We start from the raw sequence: 14,568 nt of genomic DNA, 5'->3' as shown, positions 1-14,568 counted from the left end.
GACAACGTGTTGATTTTTGATAATTTGGCCTATAAGTAAAGAGAAACAGCAAAAGTCTCTGCAAAAGTTGCATGCAATTTACAAGTGCAGGATAATGCAAATGTTTTCTTGCTCTTCCACTCCTTATAAAATGACACAGATATAAAGCTGACTGGTGTCGGCAGGTTTAGCTATTTGTTCAGCCTAAAGCTAGCAGCTTAACACACGTTATGAAAAATTATTAGTAAATGAGAGGAATTGGTTGCACTCCACAACTGTGGGTGTCATACGTACCAAAAGTTTAAAAAAAATGTCTTTGTTGTAAATGAGAGAAAAGTGAAGGGGACGGATCATTACCTTAATCTATCTATAAACAGCAAACACTGGTCTCTGGTACTTTCTTTGTCATCCCCCTAAAACAGTTAAAATCATAGGAATAGAAATGAAGTAAAACATTTTGACAGCTGCTCTGATCAATGGTGATGTCAATGTTCTTCTTCATCTTTTCACAGTTTTCCTTCCCCATTTTACTTCATGTCTTTCGTCTTCTTCCACTCTAAAATAGAAAAACTGGCTCCACACATGCATGTACAGAAAGCAATCGTTAGCAACGCCTGTAACAGCTGACAGAAACAGCTATTCAGCATCAATCAACAAAAAGTTCTGATAACTGAACAAAAATAAACACTTCTACATTTTATTATACAATAGATCCACATGTACAGTTCTTCTTTTCTTGCACAATTCAATGTGAAAATTGAAATAAAACAATGAAAAAAAAACACAAAAGATAAAATAGAAGTTCTAAGCTTTTCATGTCACTCAGTACAGCTATACCATCCTGTGATCTAAGTTAATGATTTTGCAACTCATTATAGGATCTAACCTATATTTCGGCCCATGCTGATAGAAATAGAAAATATGTGCTCAGGTACGAGGCGATGCTTCTTTAAACAAATTAAACTTGAGAGCTTTTTTTTTAGCTCTGAGACAGAGATAAGTTAAGCTTGTGTTTATATCAATTGTGGTTAGTAGTTCTGCTTATACCAAGATACCAAACAAAGCTGCTGATCAATAAATTAAAATAAATCAACAATATTTCACAAAATCCTATAAAGCAAAAGAAACAGAAATTCATATTGTAAAGATCCTAAACTCTGACAAGTATTATTATGTCATTATGCTAAATGATAACATTCTTTCTTGTGTTTCACCTCTAGTCAAAAAGGCCAGAGACCTCTCTGCTTATTTTTCTCTTCTTTTTACAAAAAACTGAACAAAAAGAATTTGCAGCTGTTCACTTCCTCTTAGAATATGTAAATCAATACCGGAGAGTCATTATTTTTGTTGTATTGGCACAATGCTTTTTCTCAAAGAGCACAAGATTAACTGTATTTTTTGTGGGACTGCTAAAAAATCAGTTGTGGAAAAACAAAAATTTTTGAATCAGCATCATTAAATGTTCATCAGAAAGAGAAGCCCATATAAAAAGCTGCTTGGTTATGTATTTAACACAAACGCTGGCTTTAGGCATTTGGGATAGAAGTTATATCTCTATAAACATAAATGAATACAGTTTGTTGGTTTAAATAAGAAACCAGAAGATGGTCATTTTGAATTACAGGTGTAAAATCATCTGCCCATTTGACTTAAACCTCTTCTATAGGATAAAATAATGAAAATGTTGCTATAAAACTGCTCTACTATATAAATGTCAGTGGGTTATTTTAACAACTTTAGTTCCAAATACATCACTAGCTTGTACACTTAAGCAAACTTTAGCCATTTAGCTGCTAAGTAATTAGCACAACCTGATTGTTTTTTTTACACACTGATCATTGATTGTCCACATAGTCAATATAAACTATTTTATTCAGGGTTACACACAGAGTATGAATGCCATTATTCAATTTAAAACCCTTTTAGGCATTGTGGGCTATGGGTAAATATGCATTATCATTTTGTAGAATTAAAAAACCCCTTTGTATTCACATGCTTAAGCACGTTCAGTTTGTTTTTCTTTATTATAAATTATTTTAATGTATTGTGAAGCTACATACAGGCTACAAATAAAATTGTCAAATTAACATGTAATTCATTAAAATTTTTGCTATGCAAAAAAAAAAGCATCTAAATTTTACGCCTTTTTTTTGCGACGATCACTCTTTGGGGCAGTTGATTTAAAAACAATTAAAGATTAGGACACTTGATCGCCCCAAATGGTCATCCAGTTAGTAGAGGTTTTCATTTGCTTAAAAAAGCAAGAAGAAAAAACACTTCACTGATATGATTAAATAAGGATAAAATCTGAGTTCCTGATGATAGCTAAAGATTGATGCATGGCTGATCTACAGTACATCACCCTACTGTGGACCAAACCATTTACTTTAACTGGGGCCGGGTCACAGCAGTCTAAGCAGAGATGCCCAGACTTCCTGATGCACAAACACCTCCTCCAGCTGCTCTGGAGGGACCCGAAGGCGACACCAGGCCACCTCAGAGATATAGTTTCTCCAGTGTGTCCTGGGCCTTCCACAAAGCCTCCTCCCAATAGGACATGCCTGGAACACGTCCTGAGGGAGGCGAACCAGGAGGTATCCAGAACAGATGCCTCAGCCACCTCAGCCGGCTACTTTCGACGTGGAGGAGCAAAGACTTGGAGTGGTTAATTTAATGACCAGATGCAGAGCAGAATTAATAGACAACCACGTTGAGCTGCAACATCATGACGTCATCTACTGATACTCTATCCACACAACAACAGTTTCTTGTGGAAAACTAAAAGTTTGTGTATCCAACAATGGCATGTGTCCTTTCTAAAAAATGGTCTGATTTGAAAAATTTAGAAAAACTTGTTTCATGATGTTTCTGGTCTCTTTCTACATTTTCACAGGAATCTTCTTTAATGGGGAAGCTGTGGCACATTAGCAATATAAGATCAATGGTGGATTTTTTTTTAAATAGCCTCTGACTGTGTTGGGGGACTCCAATGGTATCCATCTTTTTGTTAAAGAAGCACTGTTACTTGTAATGCTTAAAATATTGGTAAGAAAAGTACTTTACTAGACCGTAGTGAGGCGAGTTGCCAGGGCAAGTTGCCATAGAGACTGAGTTTAGTATTTAGATGATGTCGCTGAACATCCCTTCTACTTATTTAATTAATTGTATTTCCTATCTAATTTGTTTTAATCTGTAGCATAGAATGACTAGAAATTTATTTTTATTCAATTGGCTATTTGTTGTTTTTTTTTCTATGTTGTTGTTCTCAGAAGAAGAGATTTTTCCTTATGTTTACCAAAGCATGTTGCTACTTCTGACTAACCTCATAGCTGCATATTCCATATTTAGGATGATAGGATGGTAAAACTATGATGTGTAATAATCTTTACATTCGTAGGTTTTTTATTGACTTCTTATCGGAGGAGTTCAATCCCTTTAACTAAAATTAACCTTTTAATTAGTCAGCACAAGCTAGTGCTAGCTGTATTCATAAAAAAATAATGTTAAGAATGAATGTATCCAGGTAATATTTATACATTGCTGAAGTTTATCATCAAGAAATATTTATTTATAGAGGTTTTGGTAATTTTCCTTCTGTGCTTTTGTGTTTTAGATACATTTCCTTTTGTTCCCACAAAGACACCCAATGATTTCAACCTAATTAAAATTTTCTACTTATACTTTACTACACTGTTAATTAGGGAGATATCATAATAACATTTTAACCATTTATCTCCACAAATCTTTGAAAACCTAGACACAGGAAGTATGTGGCTGAAATAGTTTGTATGTACAGTTATGAAAGGGAAGTATGAGGGGTTAAAATGGCCATGCATGGGTTCAAAATAGGGTATGTCTTGAGAAAGAATTGGCTCATATTACAATATTTCTGTTTTTATTTTCTTAAGGATCCAATCTGGGGTCTTTCTGTGAGGAGTTGTCATTTTCTTACTGTGCATATCTAGATTCTGTAATAGTATACAATCTAAAAACATGCATGCTAGAGGAATATATCTTGGTATGTGTGCAATGTGAATGTTTATGTTTGCTGTGAGCTTTCACTAAACCTGTGATGGACTAGTACGGTATAACCAACCTCTTGACAGCTGGACCTAATCTAAGATTATAAAAACCTAATCCCTTACACATGGTCAAACGCATTAATCAACCTTGTGGTTTAAAAATCAACCCAGGCCTTAATCAGTCCATTTTGACTCAGGTAGGGGTTAGCAATATAACTGGAATTGGGCTGTTTCTAACCAAGCTGTTTTGAAGCAGACTGACATATAAGTACATTAAAAAAAAATACGATCTACAAGAAAACAAATTTAAATGAATAAAACAAATCAATACTAAGTCATGACGGAAAATATGGGCCCGTCTACCTTTTAAAGATGGATGCCTCATCAGGCCTAAAGAAAAAAAAAAGCCTGATTCCAACAAAACTTTGCAAAAAGGCTGCTGTTTCATCACACAAACACATTTTATGGACTATTGTCTTCGCTTTAAATGTCTTTTTGAAATAAATTCAACTTTCAAACTTCCTGAGAAGTCCACTTCAATGATGTCCAAGTTCCTTCACAGTGAGATTCCACATTGGTGATAAAGTGTTTGTGCTTCTCTGTTAGGATGAACTAAACATCTGCTGGTTCTATGAGAAGTCTCGGTTGCCCTCTCCTCCATAAAGATAATTATTGGTTCCAGCTGGTTGGACGTACTCTTCAGTTTTGTCCCAGTCTGAAACCCAGCCCCCACCTCCTCCGTTGGGATCTGACACCTGGTTTGTGGCTCCATAACCAACTCCACCACTTGTACGATACAGTTCCTCTGTCTCATTTGCAAGCTCGTCTTCATCCAGGATGCCGCACTTCTCAACGCTGAGCTCCTCTGGTTCGGCCCAGGCTTGTTTCTCTCCTGAGGCAAAGATCCCTGCATGGGCCGTAGAAATTCAGTCAGTTTATCAATGAAGGGGTTTAGTAACAGCCATAAAACTGCTCTGACAAACAGAACAACATTTTCCCAAATTGATTTCCATAAAAATCACTAAAGAATAAAATACACTCACCATAGAATATAACACCTCCATAATGAACGAGCGAGGCAATCAGAAAAACACCCTGCCACTCCTCCCGCGTCTGATTAAAAACAAAAGAAAAATTACCCAAAACAGAGTGTCAGTAAATAAAAATCAACATACTTGGCAGAAATAAGATTCACAATTTTCAAACTGTTGTTCAAAAGAAAACTGAAGCCCATCTGTTTGCATAATAACTATTCTCTTCAATGTAAATACATGTCGGTTCCTCCTTTGGCCTTGTGTGACCTCTGAAGTTGATAAAGAAAAAATGTCCTTTAGGGGAAGAGACCTTTCTGCTTTGTTATTATTTTCCTGAACAAGCAGTTTAATGTAACTTGGGCAGATACATATAGTAAGTCAGTTTCTGTTAAATTACGGCATAAGGTCATGGGTGTTTCTCACTTCTCACTAGTTTATTTTAACCATTCTTCTTACAGCAGTAGATCCTCATTGAATTAGAAAAATTGGATTCAGACATTTAGGTTTATTTTTAAGTTCAGCTTCTTTTCAGAAGATAAGGGTTAATTTGCTTTTAATATTCCAAATCCTTTTATTGGATCAGAAAAAACTAAGTGCAATTTTCAACCATCTGACCCAGTTTGTCCCCAACAGATAAAATAAAAACAAAATTGTATGTTTGGGAACAAAAAAACAGCAGCACCTAGAGCTGGCATATGCCGGTTAGCAACTGGCATAATCCCATTTCCAACTGGCATAAACCAGTTCCTAACTTGCATATACCATTTTTCAAGAATGGCATGTCAGAAACCACTTTTGGCTCTGGCTGTCACTCAAAAGAAGGAGTTAAATAGAGTTTTACATTAACATAGATTAGGGGGTTTGTGTGGTTTCTTATCACATATTAAAAGTGGTGCAGTAAAGTATAGAAGATTCCTTTTAAATATAGAAACAAAACTGAAAGAATAATTATAAGGAACACTGTCTTTTTCAAAACTTAATTAAAAAGCAGAACAAAATTCTGCATGAGATTGAGAAATCAGTTAAAAGTGTCTTGAGATGACATGTGTTGTGAAGGTGCGCTATAAAAATAAACTGAATTGAATTGAATCGTTTCAGTCATTGCAGTACATGACATTCTCCCCTAGGTCAATTTAAAAGTCTATCCTTAACCAATAGCTTGCACTTTTCCTCAAACTACATTTTCTTTTTCTCCCCTTCCTTAGTGTCTTAATGCTTTTCTTATTGTCTGCTCTCCGGGGGTTTTCTGACATCTTGAATATGTTAATTTGTTTAACATTCCAGATAGTATTTTAAGAAAAATACAGTTGAAAAGTATATTGAGAGTTCAAGTTGAGTGGCTAATCGGACTGGCCATGATATCTGTCACTGCTGAAGTCATTGAAGTGGTCAAAAAAACTTTACATTGTTGAGGCTTTGGGATTGGATGAGATCAGTCCTGAGTATCTCTGGTCTCTATTTGTTGCCAGGGTGCTGGAGAAGACAGTGCGGCTTTTTGTTGAGCCTCAGCTTCAGGAGCAGCAGTGCGGTTTTTGTCCTGGCTGCGGAACACTAGAAAAGTTCAATAACCTCTGCAGGGTGCCACTGGGTTCAAAAGAATTTGCCCGAGCAGTCCAAATATTTTTTGTGGACCAGCAGAAAACATCTGACCATGTCCCTCGTGGTACCCTGTGGGGGTTAGTCCAGGAGTATGGAGTCAGTCCCTCTACCAGTGGAGCAGGAGTTTGGTCCTGGAATTTTGGTAGATAACATGGTTCTATAGGCCCCCCTCCTGCCAAGACATACAGCACCATGGAGGTTTTCAGGTGAGTGCAAAGCGGCAGGGATAAAAACCAGCTTCTCCAAGTCCAAGGCCATGGTTCTCAACCGGACAAATGGCTCGTCTAACCCTTTCGGGTTGGAGGAGCTTCCTCTGCAGGGTGGCTGGGCACGCCCTTAGAGATGGGGTGAGGAGTTTGGCCATCTGGGAGAGGCTTACAGTAAAGCTGCTTCTCCTCCACATCGAGAGGCCAGCTAAGATGGCTCTAAAATCCGCCCCTTGCTGGAGGAGGTGGCTGGAGAAAGGGAAGTCTGGGAGTCTCTGCTGACACTGCTGCTCCCGAGGCCCGATGCNGCGTCAGATAAGGTACGGGTACAGTGAACGTTGCCGTAGCTATAATATATTTAACTGCATTAGTAGCAGGGCTGACATTCAGCCTCTAAAGGGTCCAGAATTAAAAACTCCAGGAAACCAAGCACTGTAAAAGAGACCTTCCATTCCTGATGAATATTGCAGTCAAATGTGCTAGAAAAGGCCATGTGCAATGGGTTAAGGGATGCTTATCAAAATTATTGAGGGGGTGGAGGTACAGTTTTTCACTGTGTTTTGATTTTCCACAGTTGAAAAAGATCGATTCAAATGTGTCATTAAAGGATTATTTAATTTATTAATTTATTTCCATGATACATGTCTGTAACATTTGACAAGAACTGTATATTTACAACATCAGTCAGAAGCATCTGTTCCACAAATTAAAAATGCAGACCTCAACGGTAAAAAGAACAAATACACACAGATTCAAGATCATCTCTCACCTTATTTTTTGTCATTGCACCGACTATAAGTGGGCAAACCATGCCGGACAGAGTGCCCACACCGTTGGATATACCCATGAGGATACTAGCATATCGAGGTGCAATGTCAAGGTGGTTGACATTGAAACCTTATGAGGAATGAGAAAATTACTGTTGTCATGATGATAAAATAATGCATAACTCTTGTCTGCAAATGAAAGGCTTAACGGTGCTTTACCTGAAATGGCAAAACCAGAGAACCCAACAGCCAGCACCAGGAACGAGATGGCTACGCCCTTTGTGTGCGAGAAGCCAACCACCAGCAGGAGGGTGGCCTCCATCCCAAACCCTGAAAAAGACCAGAAGACAGAGTCAACAACAGCAAGTCTAAATGCAGACTGTTCTCTTAAATTAAAAAAATAATTTTCTTTGCTTATAATGTTGCTTCAATGTTGACTGGAGTTTTTCTTATTTTTCTACTTTGCATGCATGTACTGAATGTTTCCTCATTTGACCCTTGTATCAATACTTTTCTGCAGCTTAAAAATAGCCGATAGAGGCAGAGCTCCTGACTAACACTTAGTCATCATTCATCTCATGCATGCAGTGGTGTTTTCACACCAGGGCTCACACAAATTTGCTCTGTAATTAGACTGATTCTTTTTACGGAAGGGTGTGTTTTGAAAATTCACTGAGTAATGAAACTCATCCAAGGCCAAGTCAAAGCAGGGTAATAAAAGTTCCTGAAAGCCTTTAAGTAAAACAACCTTGTTTAAAATAAAAAAAATTGGAGTTTGCCAGTTTAGAATCAAAATTTTAAAATTCATATCCAAAAAAACGCATCTTTTGATTTCGCATAAGCTCATTCTCCTTCTATTTCACACTTACCTCCACAGTTCATCATCTTTCTGACATTTGTGGTCGTCATGATCTGATTAGAACGCAGATAATCAGCGATTTGGCCTCCAATAGGCACAATGATGGTCATTACCAGATGAGGAAGCGCAGATAGTATTCCCACCTAAATGCACGTGAGAATATGGACCCATCATTGCTAATAAACAACAACCGTTATCACCTCCTTATAAGAACATTTGAAGGAAAACAGACAGTGAACAAAGCGATAGCAGATTTTATGCCTTTAAAAGTATTCATACCCTCTGATTTTTCTTTCAGATTCAAAATCCACACTGCTCTCTTTTATTTAGATTTTATGTGCCAGATCAAGCAAAAGTTTTCCATAATCGTAAAAAGAAGAAAGAAAAGGGTTTTTTTTATGATTTTTGTTTTGGTTTTTGCAAAGGCCTTAGAGATTATCTGCAGAACTTTAGAGAGCTAGGGTCATGAAAACCAAGGAACACTAGAGACATGTCAGGTAACACTCAGTGGAGACGCAGGGTTAGGTGGAAACATGTATAGAGGATGGGCCAACTGCATACCTTCCAAGAAATGGATGTCCAACTAAGCTAAGAGGCTGGACAAGAAGAGCATTAATCAGATAATCGACTCTCTCTGGAGGAGCTGCAAATGTCTACAACTCAGGTTAAGGAGTTTATTGATATTATAACTTCTATGTGTGCTCTCAAATTTGGCTCACTGAAAAGTGGCAGAAAGAAAGCCACAGAGAGTCGTGGTTTTCAGTTTGCCACAAGCCATGTAGAGGTCTCATAAACCTCTGAAAGAATTGAGTTTTATTTTCTTTTAGTTTTTATTTTTTAAAATACCATGATAAATGTACTCCATTTCTATGAAGTGTTGGTATGTCAAATAAAATTCAGCATAATACATTTAAATGTGTGGTTGAAACGTGATTCAACGTGCAGAGAGGTTTTAGCGGTATGAATACCTTAGCAAGGCGATGTGCATTGAAGGTGAATTACCTTGCTTATTTCAAACCCAAACACTTCCTCAAAGTATGCAGGCTGGCTGATGAGAAGCAAATAGAAAGTCCAGCTTCTGCAAAAATTAGCAACAATGATGGCGTACACTGGCATAGAGGTGAAGAAGGCTCTCCATGGTGTGTTAAACTTCTGCAAAACAAACAGCGGGGGTTTACAACTTGAGTTATTTTAATTTACATAAATAAAAACATTGACTATAATCAGATGTGAATATTATAATAAGGGGAGGAAAAAAACAACAGAAACTAGAATGGCGATCAGTTGGAGGGTGCGGTAGTGGAAACTTTTTTTGGTTGAATGCAGCCATCAGAGGTGACCACAGATAGAGTTTCTAAATCTGTTGACAGCAAAGTTTTTGTGTTTAACTGACTCACCATGTCCATCTGCTTTTTTTTTTTATACCATACAGTCATAGTGTCCAAATAAACTTTTCTAATTACTGTGAGATATTTTATTTAAAGCTTCTGGATTGCCATCAAATTAATCATTGCATCTGCACCTCCACTGACCGTTACTGTATGCTGAGCTGACTCGCCGATGCTCTCCTCTATATAGATCCTCTCCTCTTCTGTGATGGTGGGGTGAGCCGCAGGACTCTCGTACGAAACCAGGACCCAGAAGCAGTACCACATCACACCAAAACTTCCTGGAAGGAGAAGAAAAGACAGTCGCTGTGAAAACTGCACGTGGAAAAAAAGTTAAAAGAAAGCAATCAGTGTAGGTATGTGTTTTCTCTCTTGAGGAATTTACATTTGAACTCAGGGGTCCAAAGATTTTTCCATTTAATATTTATGAAAAAAGACAAAAGAATAATGCAAATGTTTTTTTTTTTTTTAAGTACTTACTTACTGTATTGCATACTGAATACCAAAAGTTCATTATGTGTATACCAACATTTACAGACAGGAAAGGCTGTGGTTTTTCTGTCCGTTTAGTTTCACAGTGCATGAGCCATTTTACTTTGCAGCCTGCATGGTGCTAAACTGTTTCCTGAAATGAGGCCTTCATTTTACTTTCTGTAAACACATATATATTTATTTATTTATTTATTTGAATTAGGACAATGCACATGCCAGAATTAGCTCAGCAGCTAATTTGCATCCACTGTCCTAAGGCAGGTAAAAACAATGAACATTACAAGGCTGCCAACCTTTCGCCAAACCTTGGGGTGAGATTTTGAAATAGTTTGGACAGGAAATCCTGTCAGGGTTTTCAGAGAATTTAACTGAATCAAATTCGCAAAATGTGGAATTTTTATAGCACAGTAAATGTTACTGAGTAACAATAAGTGATCTGTAGTTAACATTTTTTTCACAATATACATTATTTTCTACATTCTGGTGATTTTTAGAGAATTGAAGTAAAGCAGAATGAGCCCTACTTAAATACTTGCATCTTAAATATATTTTAAGAATTTCAAAACTGTGCTCATTAATTATTCTATCTAGTTCATGTAAATTAAACAAAGGGGAACTAATAAGCTATTACTGGATTACTGGCCCTGATACAGGAACCGGTGCAATTGAAACCTATGCAAACTACACTGTGTATGAATATTTGGTAATAGGCTAAGGGTTAAAAAGCTTCATTCATTATGTTATTAGTTACAATCGATGTTACAATTGACAAAATGGCTAAACAATTCAGACCTTCTAGGAGGCTTTAGATTTTATAAAAGCTCACCGTGACAGGAGGCCGCACTTCTCTGGGTGTTTCATTTGAAAAGTGTGATGGAAATTATGTTTTTAAGCATATTCAATTGACCAAAATAAAGATAAATGAATAAGATCAGTAATAATAAAAGAAGAACATTCCTGTGGTTTCTCCTCTGTGAATCCAGGATAACTGAGCTGTTCTGCACATCCTCTCTAAATGCGATTAGTCTTTTCTTGGGTGGCTGATCTTTTGAAAAATAAAATGCAATGGTTCTTTTTCTTTTTGTGGAGCTCCTATGGGTTTGAGAGGCAAACCTGGAAGCTTTGAGAATTAAAATATTTGTGTTGGTTTAATTACTCCTAAATGATGAGCAATAATTATTTAATATGGACTAAAACTTGGACTAAAAAAAGCACCAGGTAAAGAGAAAACAAACCATTAGATCTGATCCTACACTCAGTCTCCACACCAATAATTTCAGCTAGCTGCTTTATTTTTTATTCATATTTACTCAAGTACTAGATTACTTAAATTTTTCAATAAATTACAAAGATAATTATCCTAGCCCAGATGATATAAGATAAAAATTAAAATGAAATACCTCATAACAACAGTCTTTTTTCAATATCTAGCACAGTGAATAGGTGGGAATACGGACTGGATATGAACCTCGCAATCCTTATGTGTTAGCACTAAGGTTAGCACTATGGTATTTTTATACATAAATAAGTGGAGCAGAGTTGAGTTTCAATGTCTGTAATTTTTTAGAGTGAGAAATTGGGAATATGGAGTGAGAGCGTGTGAAGACTGAGGTGGGGGAGTCTCACTCCCAATAGGTGAGAGTTGACAGCCCTGACATTACACAAGACACTACAGCAGAGAAAAGAGTGGACACAAACAGATAAGATGCCAATAACATGAAATCAAAATAATATTATTTTAACGGCCCAAGGAAACAGATCAATTCACCTTTAAACACATGTCTGGTGAGTTTCAACCAATGTTTCAGGGAGATTTTAAAATGCATGTAGGTTGCACAGCCCCTAACATGAGCTGGCAGTGTAAAGGTCAAAAGGTCTTTTACCGTAGACATAGAAGACTGAAGACCATCCTGAGTACTGGACAAGTATTCCAGCTAAAGGCATGGCAATCACAGCACCTGCATAAGAGCCTGGGAGAGAAGAAACAGGTGTTTTAATTTGGATTTTAATTATTGATTTAGAATCTGTTAAAGTCCATATATACATAAAGTTCTTGTTTAGGTTTTAAAAGCGTCAGGCAACAGCTAGCTCTCACGTGTGGTTATGGTATTATAAAAACACCTGTTCCTTTTTTTTTTTGTTGATTTTTTTTTTGGTTGCAGTCAGAAGAAGTGGTCTGATCTCTAGCTGTGGCCTTATTAGGTAATGGTTTTAAACTCACCACAGAAGGCAGTTGTGGCCAAGCGACTTCTCTCCAGAGGAGGAGCCCATTTTGCCCAAATACCATGACAAGCCGGATATGAAACGCCCTGCAAGATAAGGTTGGTACGGTTAGCTTTAGGCCTAAAAATATATAAAGAACTTTGTTAAAGTATTCACACCTCTTAGATAATTTCACATCCTGTCAATTTAAACCAGTCATAGACATTATATGTTGTTCACTGTAAGTGACAGAAAACGCCAAAGTTTTATATTATCAGGAGGTGGAGAGAAAAGTGTGCATAGTTTGCTTAGTTGAAAAACATAAAATAGCTATGCATTATATTCAGCTTTGCTGAGTCATTGTTCACAACAAAATTTTGTGAGGATGTCAGCGGCAGATTCTTTGTGCTAATTGATGAACAGCAAGGACACATATAAACCGAAAACTCCCCGTTTTAGGTGCATCTGTCTTAATAATCCTTAGATTTAAGATCAGCAATTCAGGATATCTCACTGACTGTAGTTCTGGATTTTCGCTTTACCACTCTGAAAGATGTTTTTGCTTTAAACTATCAATTGCATCTCAGGTTGGATGTTTGGGGGGGTTGTCCTGCTGGAAGATCAACCTCCACACATGTCTATTCTTCTGCAACATTTTATAGATTTTCTGCCAGGATTCTCCTTTTATTTAGCTCCATCAATCCTCAGATTATCAGTTCCTGTCAAAAACATCTTGAATCACTGTGGAGATTCAAGATGTTTTTGTCACTAATGTTCAAATCTATATTTATATTTTTTTAAAACTAATTGTATTCACAAAAAAAGAAAGGCCATAAAGCTATATTAATTAACTATTTTGTGAAAGGGAAAAAAAACACTGATATTAGCTGAGGTTTCTGCTGGACTCTCTTTATTGATTAGTGATTGGGCTAAATGTTATGCAGGGGGTTTCAGAGTAATTAAACATTTTCAGGTTTTCATTTCTAAAATATTTTGAATTTTTCAGATACACAAATAGGCTAATGAACAATTTTAATACATTGTCAAAGAAATACATTTTCCAAGAGAGCCAAAACACTACAGCCCTGTTTCTTTTCAATGTTCTCCTGCTAATGTGAAGCTATATTAATGCACAGCTGTCATATCTTACTTTTAAGTCTATCATTAAAGTTTTGTAGTTGTGATTAAATATAAAAAAGTTTAAGATGATTGATACTTTTCCAGTGCAGCCATTTTCCAGCATTTAAGGAGACTCATGTACCTCCACCAGTCCTTGAAATATCCTGACAATGATCACGCAGCCAAAGTGCATCCGTGCTGCTGTAGGGATGAGCATATTCAGGCATGACGTGGCAACAATAGCAAAGCCAAAAACTCTGCAAGAGACACAGAGCAGAGGAAGGTCACTTTAGAAACACCTGGATCACTCTTAGAAGATAATAATTAGGGAGGATAAACAGACCTGTTTGCTGCAAACTTTTGACAAATGAACCCTCCAGGGATTTGGGTTACTATGTATCCCCAGAAGAAGGAGCCATGGATCATCCCCACTGTCTCTGGATCCCAGTTGAACTGGGCTTTCTATGGGAATAGAAACAAAACTCATTCAAATTATATTTATATCTTTATCTCTTCCTGTCAAGCACAAAGGAATAAGTGTCATGAAGCTTATCCTCCCAGTGCTGGATCTCAGGTGGACTGATATTAGCAGCAGCCCAGTAAAAGAAATGGCCCAACAGTGACACCTACTGTACATGTAACAGTACTTCATGCAATTTGATCTATTTCCAAGTTGCTGTTAGATAAAGTCTATTTTATTTTTATTAACTTTTATGCTGATCAGCAGTTCATAAATTTTATTTTTTATCTTTTCCCACTCTAGGGGAAAAGTTTCTTCCCCACTGCCATTAGACTGCTGTATATTGTGTAAAATGGATTATTTTATTTAATTAAAAAAAATATTAAAAAAATAATAATATTAGAACTGTAGATATACAGTCATATGTTTATATTACTTTTT

General features: G+C 36.8%; 1 protein-coding gene across 1 annotated transcript in view; it reads right to left on the bottom strand.

The window, feature by feature from the left end:
* Positions 1-2,217: 2,217 nt before the first annotated feature.
* LOC107089517 (vesicular glutamate transporter 1-like) overlaps positions 2,218-14,568 on the bottom strand; it is a 22,153-nt gene continuing 9,802 nt past the window's right edge. The window contains exons 3-13 of the mRNA XM_015382358.1: positions 14,011-14,129; positions 13,810-13,924; positions 12,568-12,655; positions 12,230-12,316; positions 9,999-10,135; positions 9,469-9,618; positions 8,477-8,609; positions 7,827-7,937; positions 7,610-7,737; positions 5,045-5,114; positions 2,218-4,908 (exon numbers count right to left, since the gene is read on the bottom strand). Coding sequence (XP_015237844.1) covers positions 4,631-4,908; positions 5,045-5,114; positions 7,610-7,737; positions 7,827-7,937; positions 8,477-8,609; positions 9,469-9,618; positions 9,999-10,135; positions 12,230-12,316; positions 12,568-12,655; positions 13,810-13,924; positions 14,011-14,129 — 1,416 coding nt within the window. The 3' untranslated portion in view covers positions 2,218-4,630. The remainder of the gene's footprint in view (positions 4,909-5,044; positions 5,115-7,609; positions 7,738-7,826; positions 7,938-8,476; positions 8,610-9,468; positions 9,619-9,998; positions 10,136-12,229; positions 12,317-12,567; positions 12,656-13,809; positions 13,925-14,010; positions 14,130-14,568) is intronic.

This window comes from Cyprinodon variegatus, unplaced genomic scaffold, assembly GCF_000732505.1.
Source record: "Cyprinodon variegatus isolate N-32 unplaced genomic scaffold, C_variegatus-1.0 Scaffold256, whole genome shotgun sequence".
Taxonomy (NCBI): domain Eukaryota; kingdom Metazoa; phylum Chordata; class Actinopteri; order Cyprinodontiformes; family Cyprinodontidae; genus Cyprinodon; species Cyprinodon variegatus.
This window is presented reverse-complemented; position numbering and strand designations above follow the sequence as displayed.